Source organism: Misgurnus anguillicaudatus, chromosome 3 (genome assembly GCF_027580225.2).
Source record: "Misgurnus anguillicaudatus chromosome 3, ASM2758022v2, whole genome shotgun sequence".
NCBI lineage: Eukaryota > Metazoa > Chordata > Actinopteri > Cypriniformes > Cobitidae > Misgurnus > Misgurnus anguillicaudatus.
The window spans coordinates 8818380-8837107 of NC_073339.2; the positions used below are offsets into that span (position 1 = coordinate 8818380).

The 18728-nt window shown below is 36.0% G+C and overlaps 1 protein-coding gene across 1 annotated transcript in view; it reads right to left on the reverse strand.

Annotated features, from left to right (window-relative positions):
• Positions 1 to 4753: 4753 nt before the first annotated feature.
• otx2a (orthodenticle homeobox 2a) overlaps positions 4754 to 18728 on the reverse strand; it is an 81011-nt gene continuing 67036 nt past the window's right edge. Inside the window, exons 2-4 of the mRNA XM_055204510.2 lie at positions 6945 to 7104; positions 6163 to 6314; positions 4754 to 5981 (exon numbers count right to left, since the gene is read on the reverse strand). Of these exons, the coding sequence (XP_055060485.2) occupies positions 5178 to 5981; positions 6163 to 6314; positions 6945 to 7041 (1053 nt within the window). The 5' untranslated portion in view covers positions 7042 to 7104 and the 3' untranslated portion in view covers positions 4754 to 5177. The remainder of the gene's footprint in view (positions 5982 to 6162; positions 6315 to 6944; positions 7105 to 18728) is intronic.

The window sequence follows — 18728 nt, forward strand, 5'->3', positions numbered from 1 at the left end:
TCCCAGCTTTCTGTGCAGCAGTTGATTTTGATACAGTGTCCAAACGACACGCAAAGCGGACCGGGACCTCATTGATTTCACATATCAAAAAGAAATCGAACGACAAAAGAACCCAAAAGCGAACCGTACTCAGACCACCTCCTGACGTGGTCTGAGTTCGGTTCACTTCTGGGTCCTGTTAGGGGGGTCTGAGATCACTTGGTTTGTTCACATATACACCCTGAACTGATCTGAGAGCATTTGCAGGGCTCAAACGAACTAGGTGTGAAAACACCCTAATACCTCAGAGGTACATATCGGTACCAAAGACTTTAAAATTAATACCACAGAGGTACACAGGCTTTATATTAATACCTCAAAGTTACATTTTGGTACCAAAGACTTTATATTAATACCACAGAGGTACATATTGGTATCAAAGGCTTCATATTAATACCTCAGAGGTACATTTTGGTACCAAAAGCTTTATATTTATACCACAGAGGTACATATTGGTACCAAAGAGCTCATAATAATACCTCAGAGGTACATATCGGTACCAAAGACTTTAGATTAATACCTCAGAGGTACATATCGGTACCAAAGAGCTCATAATAATACCTCAGAGGTACATATCGGTACCAAAGACTTCCTATTAATACCTCAGAGGTACATATCGGTACCAAAGAGCTCATAATAATACCTCAGAGGTACATATCGGTACCAAAGACTTTAGAGGTACATATCGGTACCAAAGACTTCCTATTAATACCTCATAGGTACATATCGGTACCAAAGACTTCATATTAATACCTCAGAGGTACATATCGGTACCAAAGAGCTCATAATAATACCTCATAGGTACATATCGGTACCAAAGACTTCATATTAATACCTCAGAGGTACGTACTGGTACCATATGTATACATATCTGTACCTAAATGGTATTAGGACCTTTTTACAGGGTACTGTCGCAGTAACAGCTTGGGAGCACAAAAACGACAGGTAGTCTTATGCATTATTAATCATATCTGTTGCTTTTCTTTTCTGCTATCTGTCTCTGGTTCGCGGTCACTGTAGAGATAACCGCATGTAAATCTTTAAAGACAATTTATGCCTAGTAAACGGAGGTCAACTACAGCTTTAGAGCCATCAAGAAAATAGCCCTGACTGAGTGTTTTCTCTCTTCTGTCTAAATTATGCAAACGCACCCACAGAGAAGGTAAAATAGAGAGAGAACTGACACCACACATACTGTTACATGGCTATTTTAAGACAGGGTCACACCATCAAGGAGAGGGAGAGAGAGCTACTTGTGCCTGAGAACCTGCCTTCTTTTCCATTCATCAACACTGTGACTCTTCAGTTTGATACTATTGTGTGGTGTCACATGTTTTTAAGAGCATTCTCTGTGATCATCCCCTTACACCTGTCACTCGGAAGTCAAAAAGATATTGTAAAATTGGACAGACAAGGCAGGACAGGCAGATTAAGAAACATTAGGCCTACTGTGTGAGAGGGGCTTATGAGTCATGACGAAACACGCAAGAACCAATGAGAATCAACATTATCAATAAGTGAAATACTGAGAAAATTTTGATATTTGGATTAACTATTCCTTTTAGAGTTAAGTATGGGCAGTATAAATAATATATTCTGTGTTAAACATGGGTAAAGGAGATGGAGACTGTGTTACATGGCATGAACCAAGGTGGGAACAGGTGTTTGGATCACTGCGGTCCAGTTTAACCAGTCGTGAGCATATGCTTAGAGATTTTTGAGCTTGTTTAACACAGATTCCAAATCCTGCAATGTTTGCACCTCGCCGAGACGCCATACAGATACAACACAGTGGGATTCCACTGGGCAAACAAGCAAACAACCCCACCTTGTTTATATAACCCTGTTTATTCAGCTGCATCACATGGAGCCTTGTGATAGCTGTTAATTAAATTCGTGAGTTGTCGTCTTGTTGTTGGATAAATAAATTCGCAGTACACTATAAGCCACCGATTAACGCTCGGACTGCCGAAACGTGTCCATCGGCATGTTGATATGACTTAATTGTGTTTGTATGACTTGCAAGTTGAATCTAAGCACATGTTTTGTCTCAGCCTAAACTTTCTGTTTATTTATTTTCTAGACAAATTAAAAGTCCACATAAAATCAAAATTGACCATATTTGCTTTGCTAGTTTTGCGGTGAACAAATCATGAGTGAAAGTTAATGAACAAAAAAATTGTTTTTTTTTTCAAAATCTCTTCTCCCCTCCCACAAAAGTCTGTCATAATGTTCAGTTCACACAGATTTTAAATTCTGAAGCAGATAAACAATTGGTTATGTGGCGCGCACTTATTGTTAATGGACGTTTCTGAGGGTTACGTTTATTTGTGTTTTTTCAGTATGGAAGTCTTGGTTAACGTCAATAGTAAACCTTCCGCCTAAACACTAGCATATAAGCTAACTCGGCTGTAACAACTAGTTTTCATAATTGTAATAACATTGTAATTAATTTAAAGTGTAACTTAATGTCGGGCGTACATCTCGACTGTAACGTCCAGCTCAGTCTCAAGAAATTTTGTTATATAGTCACGTAAATTTTAGATTTTTTTTCATGATATTATCACGAATTTCCGAGTTTTTCGTAACCGTATAACAAAATTCCTGTTTTCGTGTGATTATCACATATTGGTTACTTAACTGTTTTGTCCTATTTTCTTACCATTGTCGCTTCGGTTTAGATTTACATAAAATGACATCCTTACCCAAACCCAACTCTAACCCTAACGCCAGGCGACATAAAATCAGAAAAACAAATCAGAAAAAATAGTATAAACCAATACATAGTGACATTCTAATCCAAGCACCAAATCTAACCCTAAACCAAAGTGACAAAGGTTTGAAAAAGCAGTTGAGTAACCAATACGTGATAATCACACGAAAACAGGAATTCGTTATACGGTCACGAAAAAAGAATCAAAAATTTAGTGACTATATCACGAAACCTCGTGAGACCGGGTAGGTAAAGTCACAGTCGATGTTATGTTAAGATTGGCCTGTTTTGATCTCACAGAAAGTTGTTGTTATAGTCATGAAAAATTTGACTCATTTATTCGTGTCCATGGCACGAAATTCAGCTTTTTATGTGCCTTGAGCACGAAGGTCTTTATCATGTCACTCTTTCATGACAGGAAATTTCTATAAATTCTATAAACTTTCTTTTTCGTGTCATTTTATGTATTGTTCTCTCATTTTATTTTCACTTGGGGTTGGGGTTAGATTTGGGCTTTGGGTTAGGATGTACTTTTATGTATTGGTTTCTACATGTTTTCTTCCGCTTTTAAAACTATTCTCGCCTGGAGTTGGGGTTAGGATTTCTAAAAATGTTCTAAAAAAATTCTATAAATGCTTCTAACCCCAACCCCAAGCAACAATTGTTTGAAAATAGGAAAAAAATGAGAAAACAATATATAAAATGACAAGAAAAAGAAAGTTGTGCCACGTACACTAAAAACTATTTAAAGAAATGTGCGCGACACAAAAAAAACATTTGTGCACAAGACACGTAAAAAAGCTGAATTTCGAGCCATAGACACAAATAAAATGAATAAAATTTTTCGTGACTATAACACAACTTTCCGTGAGATCAGTCTGGTCTTTTGCATGCATGAGATCATTTGCAGGAGGAAATAATCGTGTTTGAGGCTCACGATATGTCATCACCATGTATAAAGCTCATATTATACATCTATGCCTACCTAAATACAGTTTTACATTCTATGGCACCTTTAACAGATAAAACATGTTATCTATGCATATTTTTTGTGTTATGCTATTTAACATATCCTTTGTCATCTTGATAGATTATGTATTGAATTTGTGTTAAAATAAATGTTAAAAAGTGTAAATAAAATGTGCACCTTAAAAAGATCCACATTTATTGTAATTTATTTATTTAAAAAATATTTTTTAAAGTTAAAAAAATAACACAAATGTGTTGTTCCAATAATAACACAGAGATGTGTCTTGTTTGGTACACACATTTAGTATGTTGTCCCAAAAATATTACTGATTGTGTTGTTTTTAACACATCCATTTTTAGAGTAAACCCATACCCATGTTTTGGTTAATAATAATCAAAAATCAGTTAAGTACATAAAAATTGTCCAAAACTGTCTGCTGACCTTACCCCAAATTGCAACAAAAAGTTTATAAGAATGATTTATCATTTGAGTTGTTGGGTAAGACAATTCGGAGCCATTTTGACTTCAAACCACGTCAATTTTACGTATAAACAGAGATGCCGATAAAGAGGGATAAGTTATGGATTGGCACTGTAACCAAAAATGTTTTCTTCCAGCTAATCACTACATTCCAGAACACATATGAAATATACAATCTTAAAAGTTAAAGGGATAGTTCATCCAAAAATGAAAATTTTGTTGCCATTTACTCACACTCATGTTGTTACAAACCTTTATACATTTCTTTGTTCTGCTGAACACAAAAGAAGATATTTGAGCAATGTTTGTAACCAAACCTTTTATGAGCACCTTTGCTTTCCATAGTATTTTTCTTTCCTACAACTGTATGGAAGTCAATGGTGCTTCTGTTTAATTACAAATATCTTCCTTTGTGTTCAGTAAAACAAAAAAATGTTTACAGGTTTGTAACAACATGAGGGTGAGTATCTCTTTAAGAAAATATATTTCTTTAGTACCTGACAGACTATCTGGGTTCACTTATAAGTCAAAAAGGAAATCAAAACAATGTGTCTCAATCTTTAGCTTATATTTATTAAATGAACATGAATTTCACAGGTTCAAGTCACCTAAAGAAAATTATATAAAATTATTATTGCCTTCATTGTCTGAAACCCCAGAGTCTTGTTCATTCAGTGCATTGTGCGAGGAGTGCATCACAATGGCCCTCATTTGTTGAAGAACTCCAGATAGGTTGATGAAAATGTTTCATTTTTAATTTATTGAGAGAAACTTTGGTAAGGGCCAAAGTCTTCTCACTGTAGCTCTTTTGACAGATTCCCCTGAAAGGCGGAAATATTTGGCACAGAAAGTCACCTCCTGATGTTGTCTTCCACACCCTGTGGTGCTCGACATAGTCTTTAACGTGTCTTTTTCCAAAGAAAAACAAACAAGCAAACTTAAAGTAACAACTACTAGTCCTTACATTAAATGTTTTCAGAGGACCTGAAAACGCCAAGCCGCCTGATCTTTGTAGTCCAAGCAGTCTGCTGCGGCAGAGCTAAAGTTCAGTTTCCACGACGATGCCACGGCAGCTTGTTCTTTGTAATCTTTGTAATCCAGACAGTCCGTGGAGCTGTAAGACAACCCTGTGCTGCCGTAGCCCTGGTGAGGGTGGTGCGGGTGCCCGGTGCTGCTATGCCCGATATGATGCGGATGGTGACCCGACACTGACGTGGTGCCCGCCATGGTGCTCAGCTGCGTGTGATGGGCATGTGGGTGGTGGTGATGGGTGTGGTTAGCCATGGGTGCCAAGTAGGAGCCGCAGTCCATGCCTCCAAAGTAAGAGGCCGTGTTGGTCGTTGGGTATCCTTGGGCGTAGCTTGGAGCCTGGTTGTAGGGCATGGGATAGGACGGCACTCCCGTGGTACTCCCACAGCTTGAGATCGCCCTCTGCATGCAGGAGGCACTGGCCGGCGGCGAGATGTCGGGGAGCGAGGGCGGAGCCGGTAATGGTGAGACTGGAGCGGGACTCCAGATGGAGGAGGCAGGTGTTGTTCCTGAGGAAGAGCTGCTCATCAGACCCACTCCACTAAGACTGGAGGGGTTGGAGCCTGAGGACGAGGAGGATGAGGAAGATGAGTTGTTAGTGGAGACAGCTGGGGGAGTGAAGTGACCGCTGCTCTCTGACCCCGGACTCTCGCGGGACGGGGAGGATTTCTTCTTTGCCGGGCGGACCTTCGAAGCGCTGCTGCTCTGCTGTTGCTGGCGACACTTTGCCCGTCTGTTCTTAAACCACACCTATTAACACACAGGTCAGAATTAAGCCCTCAGAGGATCCAAAAAGAGCTAATTTAAAAATCAGTGGTTATACTATTGAATAGCTAGGTCATTAATGCAAATTAAAATTGACCATATTTGGATAAAGTGAATGAATTTAAACCCAGACAGCTAAAACGAACAGTAACACATGAATTCTCACCTGCACTCTTGACTCAGGCAAATTAATTTTCAAGGCCACTTCCTCTCGCATGAAAATATCGGGGTATCGTGTCTTGGCAAACAAATTTTCTAAAATATCCAGCTGGGTGCGGGTGAAGGTGGTTCTCTCTCGTCTCTGTTTCCGGGCATTTGCTGCAATAGAAAAGAAGTTATTAAATATTCTGGTTTACCTTTAAAGTTTTTCCCTGCCAAAGTTTTTACACAAATTTATTTCTAAGTCAATGTAAAATAAATTATTTTTAACATTTCCCTAATTAAACTTTACAATGTTTTTATTAAAGTTTAAAGTTTTATTAAAGTTTTTATTGATTACCAGTAAAACCATGGTTTTATTACAAAAATAACATGTTTAAACTATGGTTATTGCAAAACCATAATTTGTGGCAATCAGTAACCATGTTATATTTTTTGTAGTGAAACCATGCTTAGTTGTCGTAAAGATGTAATTTTAACTTTTAGATTAATATACAACGTGCGAATTCGTATGAATTCGTACGACCAAATTTGTATGTTTTTATACGATTTGCTTTAACCCTTTGACACTGTATTTAATGTGGGGGGTAATGGGTGGTGTTTCATTATTGTTTTTTTCATAATCGTTCGTTTTTGTACGATTCACTTCGTACGAATTCATACGAATTAACCAACTACTAAAATACGAATTCCAGTGAAATCATGTCGTATTGTGTATTGTTGATTTATAATAATGTAATAATACTAGTATGACATTAAGGTTTTTTTTTTGAAGGGATGTGAACATACCTGGGTATCCCACAGAAGGATGGAGGAGGTCCATTGTGGCCCCGCTGAGCCCCAGCCCGTTCATGGCGTACGGGGACTGTTTGAGGTATGACATCATCGTAGTTGTGCTCACGAGGCAACTCGAGCCGCAAATCCAAAGTTGTCTTATCCAGAGAGACACCTGCAGAAAGAATCGGTTATTAAGAGATTTGTATTTGATTTTGACATAAAATTGTGTTAAAAAATGGCAAAGATGCATACGAGTGTAATTATATTACATAAGCTGTATATAGTACAAAAGCTGTAGAATGCACACAGAAATATAAGAACTTTGGAATGCATGTACGACTCTGACTTGAAAACATTTAACACCATTTGTCTCGAGAGCGATCAATGGTGAATATGACTGATGTCTGGTCTTTAATCATCTGTTTTTCACACTTCACTAATCAAGGGCTTCAAACACTAATTGGCCGTTCACTCGCCATGCCCTGTTAATCGTTCCTGATGGATGCAACACTGCGAAGTCTTTGATCTATGCCTTTTGTGTTTACCAAAACATTTACAATGCATGTATATAGACCAATTAATCGAACTAACGATAACAAAATTTTAAAGGCCTAAATAAGCTTAAATATTTAAGACATATTGCAAAAGATAAGTGAATAATATTTAGATCAAGGCCTTCAACTTACAGGATAAATAAATCAATTGAAAAATAATTTAATAAAGTTTTTAAAAATAAAGGTTTGGTCTAATTGACACTAAGTATATGTAATGGCTATTATTTTAACCAACCATTAGGTTAAAACAACCCAAATATTTTTTATAGAGTATAACAAACAGCCGCCTTCGCCGCCACTTACAGAAACAATCTTGTTGTAAAAGTGCAAATAAAATGTGGAAGTTAAAAAGATCAACATTTATTTTCGTTTATTTATTTAAAAATATATTTTCTAAAGCTTATGCATTAAGAAAAATAGCTTTGTTGGGTTGTGTATGTGTTGTATGGATAGTGCCCAACAGGCCGGTCGGGGATAAACTTTAGGTTTATGCGCATTTGGGATTATTTGGGAGGACCAAACTTCGTTTGGCTGCGATTGTTATGTGGCAATAGTACAAATGTATTAAGACAAAAGTTCGATAAATGACATGTTGCGCTTTTTCTCCGTCCCTCATGCCTATGAATGGACCTATTAATCTCACGCTGTGGACAGATAACATGGCCCTAAAGACTCTACTGTAAGTCCACAATCGGGGTTTAACTATATGTAAATTGCCAGTAAGTGTGCAAATTATTCTCCATAGCCATTTAGATTAGACCCAGAGGGGACTCCATTTGCAGAAGAAACCTTATCGACTAAATAAACGACACAATCCCCAAGACAAAAACTTTTTCTTTGCGTACACACAGAGCCTGCAAAGTTTTGTATTCGTGCAACTGCAGGATTATGTACTACAACAGACAATTTAACAAAAAATACACATACATTTTAAAATATATTTAGGCAACGAAAATTTTGTTTTATGTATATTTATCTTAATATTTTTTTTTCTCAAAGATGCAAAGTTGCTACTCTTAGGGCCTAATTTTTTTTAGCGTGAAAAATTATTGAATGTAAATGTAATTATGTAAAATGTCAATTGAGCTCGTGCAACTAAATATTGCCGTTAAGTCAGATTAAGAAACAATATTCATATTTTATACCTTTTTAAACAAACAAATAATAAATATTTTCCTCTGTATATATCTTCACACCACATTTAGATCTTTAAATATTTCATGCAATTACGTTTAAATAGATGTTTGAAGCCTTCTTGCTTTACCTTTTTAATCGGTCTTCTGTTTTGCTTGTTTCTTCGAGATCCGTACAGAAATCCACAGAAACAGTTTTTCCTGAAGTGTTGACTCCAGCTGATGCCAGCAGTTGTGGGAAACTGATCAGCCACAAACTTCAAAACTAGTTCCCAATATCAGCAAAAACTCCGTTATCAAGTTGCAGTCAATCAAATATCGGTGCCCAAGGAGAGTCACTACATCACAGTCGATATCCAAACGTTACGTTAAGGTGACGGCCAATGTTGACGGATTGAGATTGATCACCTTCTTGACGGCCTGTCGGTCTAAGAGCAAAAGACACCTGCGGAACCGCCCACCCCGGCCAATCAGAAGTCCCACTTGTCATTACAGACGACCGGACTAGCCAATAAAACCGAAGAAGTGTAGATTAGCTCCACCCTTTTCAAATGTGACGCAAAAATGACCTGTCGTGTGAATGTGCGAGTCTTTAGGAGAGTAAACTATTTGAATACACTTTTATGCAAGCCTTTCGTTAGCTTAGCACTGCGGGAAACTAAACACACGTAACGATAATCGAATTGATAAATTGATTTACCGTTTGGTCGATAAAAATGCATCGCTTTTTTAGTTAACAAACCTTCCCTCATGAAACACTGTAGTATACTATATTATTTTTTTAAAAGTATACTGTAAAGAAATTGTAGCATATAATAGTAATTGCAACACTTTGTTGGTGTATAGCCTACTATAGTATTCTGTAGTGTTAACTACAGCGAACGGATAAACTGTTATAAATACTGCTTTAATATTCACTATGGAAAGGTTCAAAACACTATAGTATCTAAGTTTTTTAATACGGTATATTATAGTAAATACTGAAGTATACTACAGCATTTTTATGTGGGTTCTCTGAACGCTTATTGTTAACATGCAAAAATAACTTTTATACAATAGCATGTATTCTGAAAGAATGCAATTATGGAAAGTAGCTACAAAAAAAACAACATCAACAACAACAACAACAACACAAGGTTGTATGATTTACCTAAATGTGTTCAAATTTGTTTGAAAAAAGACAATTCATTGGACATAAAAAACAAAATTGGTTGAGAAAACCTGGTATAGACTAAAGTTTAATTTATCGGGCATATACTTTAATTTATTATCGAATAACTTCAAATCGTGTATGCACTAATTATTAGCTTTGCATGGGTACGGATAAGGCAGATTTAAAAAATAATTTTAAAGCCAATTAGGATAGAGATAAAATAAACAATTGATTAAATGGTTCAATGAGTTTGTTTACTTTTAGATATATTTAGTTTTAAAAATAGGCCTCATCATATATAACCATAGAACAGTTCCGTTCACAGTCCCAGTTTAATTTAATACAGGGATTTTATTTAGGCTACCATTAAGCCCATAACATGGATTTCATGAACAATTCACAACTTTGCGCGCACGCACCCAAAGCTGTTAAAGACTGATGAATCGATCCCGTAAAAAATCAAGATATCTAGTGGCACTAACCTATTGTCGAGGGGGTATTTGTGTAATCCCAAAATGCAGTAAAGTTTCCTGAGCAGTATAAACCCGTAAAGCCGCAGGATCAGCCGGCCTAAAGCGTGTGTATGGTGTGTGTGTGTGTGTGTGTGTGTGTTTGTGTGTGTGGCTGGTCTATTTTGCCAGGAGGATTGTAGTGGCTCTTGTAAATTGTCAGTGCTTATTAAAACGATGGTGCATAAAATCCCCTCTAAAGCACAGCATTGTCAGAGAGAAGATAGGCGACAGGACAGGTTTATGTAAGACTCTCACTCGTGAAAAAGGAACGGGTCACCTGGATTGGGAACCGCAGGTAACCCTCGTTTCGGTGCGTTTTTTTAAAACTATTTTAACTTGGGAGTATTTGTGTATTAGTTTGTAGGTATTATATGGGATATTTCCAAAGGGCTACGTGAAGTGTTAATACCAAATTCCTTAATTTTCCTAATTTCGTTTTTTGCTATTATATGTTTTATTTATATTCATTTAAGTTCAATCTGTAACACGGTAAGTTAAACACATTGTACGAAAGAGTTTCAGTCCTGGAATAGGCTATAAAGCGTGCACGATCGAGGCATATTTTTCCGTGCTTTGTAACTAAATTAATCTATAGACGATCTAAAGATTTCTTATATTTTATTAAAATACTTTATAGACTGATACTTTTGTGGAAATTGTGAGGTCAAGTAGGCCTATACGTGTCTGCATTTTATTATTCAAAAAGTTTTGTTTTAGGTATCCTATTCTAGGTAACTTTATTTTATAGTATAACTTTCAGTTGGATGTTTTAGATTTCAACAGATATACACAAAATAATGTCGTATTTTAAAAATGTAATTTAGATTTTCAAAGCTTTTATTTAAGTAGGCTATGTAACCCTGTCCTGATTTATTACTTTATTTTACTATGAGAAACGAAACATTCTGCGTGTTCTGAATGTGAACAATTAATAAACGGAGTATTTCTCAAAATCTTTGCTGAACTAAAATAAACTGAGAAACCGACTGCACAGACTTGTCTCGGATATTTCTTTGCTTTTTTGCATTTATATTTAAGCCAATCAATTTAAAACTTTTTCAGTAGAGGTCTTTCAAGAACACAACACAGTGACTTTTGGGAGAAGCAACAGTTGTGATGCAGTATAAACCATGGACCATGTTTTCTATAATGAGAAAATAATAAAGACAAACAAATATATAAATATATATATTGACTTTATAGACTCAAAGATGTCAGGATACCTTGGGAAACACCATAAAGTTTAGAACTTTACTTTGCAGTTTAATGCACAATGGATTATTGTGCAATTACGACATGTGCATATTTAAACAGAACTTGTAAATGTTTTAAACGAAACATGCAATGTGAAAGACAAACACGGTTTTGTCTTTCACATTGCATTTTTCTGCAGCAATAGAACTGATCTGATGTGTGTTCAAGGAAAATAAAACCGTGTTTCAGCCTTTTTATCTCACTTGAGAATTTGCTTTTCAAATTCTGAAAATGGTGATTGGATAGAAATGGAAAATCTGATCCCAGATCAGGCCTATACTGTCCCACATAGCCTACAGTACATAACGAATTTTTATATTCTCAAAAACTTTGTAAATTAAGAACGACTTATAGCACTGTTTAATAATTTACGTGAAGCCTATTTGAATTCCCTGAGTGCATGTACGGTATATACTGTCATGAATTATTTAATTAGCATCGGTGATTAAAAACATAGAGATACTAGTCAATAACTTTAATGGCGCATGGAGGATGTTAATTGCTGATGAATTAAAGGATCTTGATGACATCACATAATGACGTTTAGTAAAAGCTAAACACTCACTGCGAGTGTGGACATGGTGATAATGGAGAGCACGGGAGTGTGGAGCTGTCAATCACAGCAACGGGGTCCCGCCCCCCTCATTAGGAGGGTAAACAGTAGGGAGGAGTGATGAGAGATAGAATGAGAGAAACAAGACTCAGGAGGAGAAACCAGATACACGGCTTATACACACACACACACACACACACACACACACAATGACACAACATCTTTACAGCATACTTCAGAAATAACGTACCTAGTCACGTAATTTTTTATTCTTTTCGTGATACTGTCACGAATTTCCGCATTTTTTCGTGATCGTATCACGAATTTGTGTTTATGTGTCACTGTCATGTATTGGTTACTCAATTGTTTTGTCCTATTTTCTTACCATTTTCGCTTTGGTTTAGGGTTAGATTTACATAAAATGACATCCTTACCAAAACGCAACTCTAACCCTAACGCCAAGCGACAATGTTTTAAAATTTAGAAAATATAAAAAAAATCAGAATACCAATAAACCAATACTTAAAGTGACATCCTAATGCAAACCAATAGGCTATATAACAATGACACATAAACAGAAATTCTTGATACGATCACTAAAAACCGCGGAAATTCGTGACAGTATCACGAAAAAAAAATAAAAAAATTACGTGACTATAGGTACATTATTTTGTGAGACTGGGTAGAAACTTCACCAAAAACTTAGTTAGTTTACATTCCAACAGAAACTCAAAGGCAAAGTTCACCCAAAAGTGAGCATCCAAACCCCATATGTGTTACTTCATTTATTAAGCTCCAAAAACTATAAATTTAAATGCAAATGTGATGCAGATTTTACCCAAATAAGCAAATTTTCTGTTCCTCACATAATGCCGTGGCTTTAAAAGAATGAAAGTATATAGAAAATAGTGCATATGAATCACATTTACTTATATTAATTTTTTTTGTTTGTTTCTGTAGCATTACAGTTGTGGTCACCATGAAATTCTTTAAATTGTTTCTTTTATGAAAATTACACTGTAAAAAGTGAAAAATTGGTTCATCTTAAAAATATCACTTCAATTGGTAACACCTACAAAATGTATGTTTATTTAACTAAAATTTTTACCTAAAGTGAAAATTTTAGTTGAAATACATTTTTTAGGTGTTACCAATTGAACTTGATCCAACTTTTTACAGTGTAACAGCACACAGGTTTGTTTCATTTATGGATTAAATATTCCTTTAAAAGACCCAGTCAATCCATCCCCCAAACTTTGCACTTATATAAACAAATAGATTAATGACATATTTATTGCTAAATAACCTTAAAATATTAATGTTTTTCTCTCACATAAGTCATTCGTCTCACATAAGACATAAGTAATTTGGATTGCTTTACGAAGCTTTGCCATATTGACTCCCATATAAGAAGATAACATGATGGTATTTTAATATATAATGTATTTGTTTATGTTCAACTGAAGAAAGGAAGTCATATGCACCTGTAATGGCATGATGATGTATTAATTATAAGAGAATAATAAGTTGCATATTTGGGTGAACTATAACTTTTATCAGAATGATAAAAGCAGAACCTGAGAGAGATCTACAGATTTTTTGCTTCTACTCTTTCTTTCTTTGCTTCACTCACGTTAAAACTTGCATGGCTGACATAATCTCTCTCTAACAATGTGGTTCATTGGTTACCATGTGAAGCTCACACAGCCCCACAAGAATGTGCAGGTTCAGATCCCCATGACCCGCCCCAAAGAAGAGAGAGAGCACAAAACAGAGGGATTAAGACCTGCCTGCAGGACCGAGCGGAGGCAGGCCGACACAAAAATGGGTTTATTGATGGATAGCCGCAAAACTACTGAGGAGGAAATCATCTTGGCCGTCGTGATATTGATCCATTAGTGTAAATCGCAGGGAATGATTAGATTTGCATTTGTTGAAGGAAATACCTGCTCTTGCAAGGCAACAAAAGAATAGTGTTAAAGTTTTTAGGTAGGCGTGTGCTTTGGGCCTGCAGTTTAAATAAAATGTCTTCTTGGTGGAGCATGGCTAGCAACGCCAAGGTCATGGGTTTAATTCACAAAAATGCATAATATTTATTAAATGTATTGCATTTTAAGTCACTTTTATGTAATGATGTAATGCTGGGGAATAGTATGTTTTACATTTAAATGCATGACTTGGTTTAAGTTTTTTGCTCTTTCCAGTCACATGCATGGGATTATGGGATATCAGAGATAGCGAATAAAATATCTACGTTAAGGAATGTGACAGATGGATGTGAAGTGTCTTGGTATCTCGTCTCTGTATTTTGCAAAATGAAGCAGTTTACAGGTTTAATGAGTTGCTATAGACAGAAGAGATCAATCACATATAAAGAAAGACCAATTGCAAACATATCATTGAACAACCCAGTATCACGAAATTACGTACCTATAGTCACATAAATTTCACGTTTTTCACGCACTTCTGTTTACGTGTCATTAGTCCCTTTCACACATACAGTCTTTACTGGTAATTTACTGGTAAATTGCAGTTAACATGTCATGTGTGAACAGAACCTTTCCGGTAAATCAGTGCTCCCAATTTACCAGTAAGACAGGTTGTAAGATTAACGGTAATTTACCGGTAAGCGCTGTGTGTGAACGAAAAATATAGCATTACCGGCATTTAGATGACGTCAGACCGCGCTGACAGATCGGGTGGGCCAATCAGAAAGTTTTTTATACAGGTGACGCGTTTTCCCCCAGACTGTTTACGGACGTTTCCACACACATGTTGCTTAAAAGTCGAACACACCTGAAGTTAACATCCACATTTCTTCACCAAAGTTGTTTAAAACAGCTTACCATCTAATTGCCAAATTGACGACGTCCTTAGCACACCATCTGTAAAGCCTAATGTGCAAAGCGCAGGTTCCGTTTGACGCCGCCTAACGCAATGTTGTTTGGTCACGAGCAACTTCGCGACCGTTTGCCACAGATGTGAAAACAACAAAATACGGACCGTGGATATTAAGTCATAACCCGGCGTTTACAAATACGACACGGACAGAGCTCGCCGGCCGCGCGCCACAGGTAACTTCCGCTTTCTCTCCGAGTTTACCGGTATTTTGATACTGATGTGTGAATGATGTCTTACTGGTAAAAAGACGGAACGTCACTGCATGTGTGAACAGCACATTTTTGTATTTACTGGTAAATTCATTTTGGTAAATTCATGGTAATTTACCAGAATTACTGTGTGAAAGAGGCTATTGCCACGCACTGATCACACAACCGCCTTGTCCCACTTTCTTACCTTCGGTTTAGGGTTAGATCCGGTGCCCGCCCTAGGATGTAACTCTAAGTATTTGTCCATACTATTTTTTCTGACTTATTTATTAGATTTAGATTTAACTTACATAAAATTACATGCTTACCCACCCAAACCCAACTCTAACCCTAAGCCAGGCGACAATGGTTTAAAAATCAGAAATTATAAAAAAATAAATCAGAAAATTTTTTATAAACCAATACTTACAGTGACATCCTAATGCAAACACTAAATTAAACCCTAAACCGAAGCGAAAATGAAAATAGGAAAAAGTAGTTGAGTAACCAATACGTGACAATGACACGTAAACAGAAATTTGTGACACGGTCACCAAAAAAAAAACGGAAATTCATGAAAGTATCACGAAAAAGAATCAAAATTTTACGTGACGGTACGTAATTTCGTGATACAGGGTTGCATTGAAAGTTAAACTTTTTAAATGCTTAAACATTATGGGGCAGTGCCCCGGACAAGGTTTATCCAATGCATTTTAAGCTGCCTTAATATAAAAATATCTTGCCCTCTTAACATATATCAGAGCCATTGTTTTGTCTTAAGATGCACACCAGTATTGTTTTTTGTAAGGTTTGTTTGTAAAACTACTTTATTGTCATAATATAACTAAGACTTAGTCCTGAATTAATTTAAACCCTGTCCGGGAAACTGCCCCATATATCGAAATCGAAATCCTAATTTTAAAATATAACTTGTAATGTAACATGTAAGTTAAATAAAACAAACAAACCATAAGGCTAAAATTGGTTAGGGTTAGGCTTTAGTACAACCACAACCAAAATGTCTGAGGAGTTTTGATTTGCAAACACTGTAGATTTTGGCAAGAGACCCTTGGATCTGTTTATCTCTTTCTCACGTGAGCTAGATATTCAAATCACATTTAAGCATACATATTCACGGGTAAAAGTCAAACCAGTTTATGTTTATAAAAGCACTGTTGATTTTTATAAATATGCGTTCGCTTTTATACAAAGTGACTTAAACTCTTAAAAATAAAGCTTTATAAATGATTGTCAGGCTGTATGGTTTATAAAGTACCTTTAACATCTATATTACTTTAACTTTGAGTTGAACAAAAGGTACTTTGCCGTGGAAAAGTTTCTAAAGACTAGAAAAATGCACTGTAAAAAATGTAGCATGCACTAAAAACAAGTCAATTCAACTTACTATTTTAAGTTTTGACTTGTGATAAGTTTACATGACTTGAAAAACAAGTAGAAATTGTTTAACTTAATTTGTTAAGTTAAAGTAAAATAAAATATATGTTGATTTGACAAAAATTCTCAATTTTTTTTACAGAAATGTTTTTTCTATGGCATAGAATCTATGGCATCACTGCATGGACCTTTTTGGCACCTTTATTTTTAAAAATATACAGTGCATTCAAGCTATACACTTATCAGTATGCGAGTTCCCGGGAATCGAATCATCATTGCTAGTATAATGCTTAACTATGAATTGCATTTTTAGGTTGCATTTAGCAAAGAATTGTGAGCTGTCTAACAGCTCACTTCACACAGTATCCTTTCTAAGTAAGCAAACATTTTCACGTCGTTTTTATTCACCAAAGAAGCTACTTAATCTCTATTTCGTAATCTCATTACTTGATATCACACCAATAGATTATAAGAACCAATCTCCTAATTACCACGAAGAAAAATACAGCATTACCATGCATTGACAAAGTTAAGCCGTCTGGTCATCAAACTAATTACAATCTATTGATTATGGATCTGAATCTTTATCTTGGGCTCAGCGGATTCGCCGTGGCAACCGGTGCCACTCTGGAAGGTTGCCAGACAAATGTCGGAATCGATGAGATGGAAATTGACCATTTCAAAAGCTTGCGTGACATATGGACAGACCCTACGGAATAATGCTTTTATACAGGCCTGTGGACGAATTATAAAGGGCCGTTTCTGTCCCACTACCGCTGTTTGTAATCAGCAGCCAATGTGTTTTGGCCCGGTTAAGCCGGTTATTGTCACAGAAACGTATGACAAATTCAGATAACAAAGGCCGTCGTTTGTGTAATCAGTATTTTGTCCCCAATTTAAAAAATATCCTTCAGTGTCCCAAGGCAATTGTCCTATAGGGATAAAGCAATAGCAAGGTATCAGGGAGTAATGGCTTATGAAAGTGACATATCTGTGTGCCTTATCAAAATAACAAACATGTATAAATCCTGGGTTTTTTTCAACCCTTGGGACAAAAAGGGACAAACCCAACCAATGGGTTAAATTAACCTAGAAAATGTTTATGTATTGGATCTAATAATGGATTAAAACATCCCAGCACAGGTTAAATATAAATATAAAGTCATACAACGTTAATCGTACAAAACCATACAATTATCATAAAAAAACCCACCCCTAACCCCAATGTCACAGGGGCCAAAGCAAATCGTACAAAAATTTATGAATGTGGTCGTACAAATTAATACGAATTAACCACCTTGTAAAATACATACGAACTGCCATGAGATAACATTGGTTGATCTCCCAAGTAAAATAACCCAAGCATTTTTTTTAATAAACATAAACAAATGTTTTATTCTAGGCTTTGCTTGTTACTTTGTTTTATAAAATCATTTTCTGCAATCCACCACAATCTCATGCCAATTCGTACGTATTCGTATAAGGTGGCTAATTCATAAAACGCACCATTGTACGTTTTTGTACGATTTGCTTTTGCCCCTGCGACGTTGGGGTTAGGTGTGGGGTTTCATCATAGTTTTTAAATTAACAATCGTATGCATTTGTACGATTTACTTTATGTAAGTCAAAAAATTATGGCTTATTACTTAGTTTTATAAAATCATTTTTTGCAATACACCACAATCTCATGCCAATTCGTTTGTTTTCGTACAAGGTGGCTAATTCGTACAAACACGTACCGTCATACATTTTGTACGATTTGCTTTTGCCCCTGCGACGTTGGAGTTAGGGGTGGGGTTTCATCATAGTTTTTAAATTAACAATTGTATGCATTTGTACGATTTACTTTATGTAAGTCAAAAAATTATGGCTTATTACTTTGTTTTATAAAATCATTTTTTGCAATACACCACAATCTCATACCAATTCGTACGTTTTCGTACAAGGTGGCTAATTCGTACAAACACGTACCGTCATACGTTCTGTACGATTTGCTTTTGCCCCTGCGACGTTGGAGTTAGGGGTGGGGTTTCATCATAGTTTTTAAATTAACAATTGTATGCATTTGTACGATTTACTTTATGTAAGTCAAAAAATTATGGCTTATTACTTTGTTTTATAAAATCATTTTTTGCAATACACCACAATCTCAT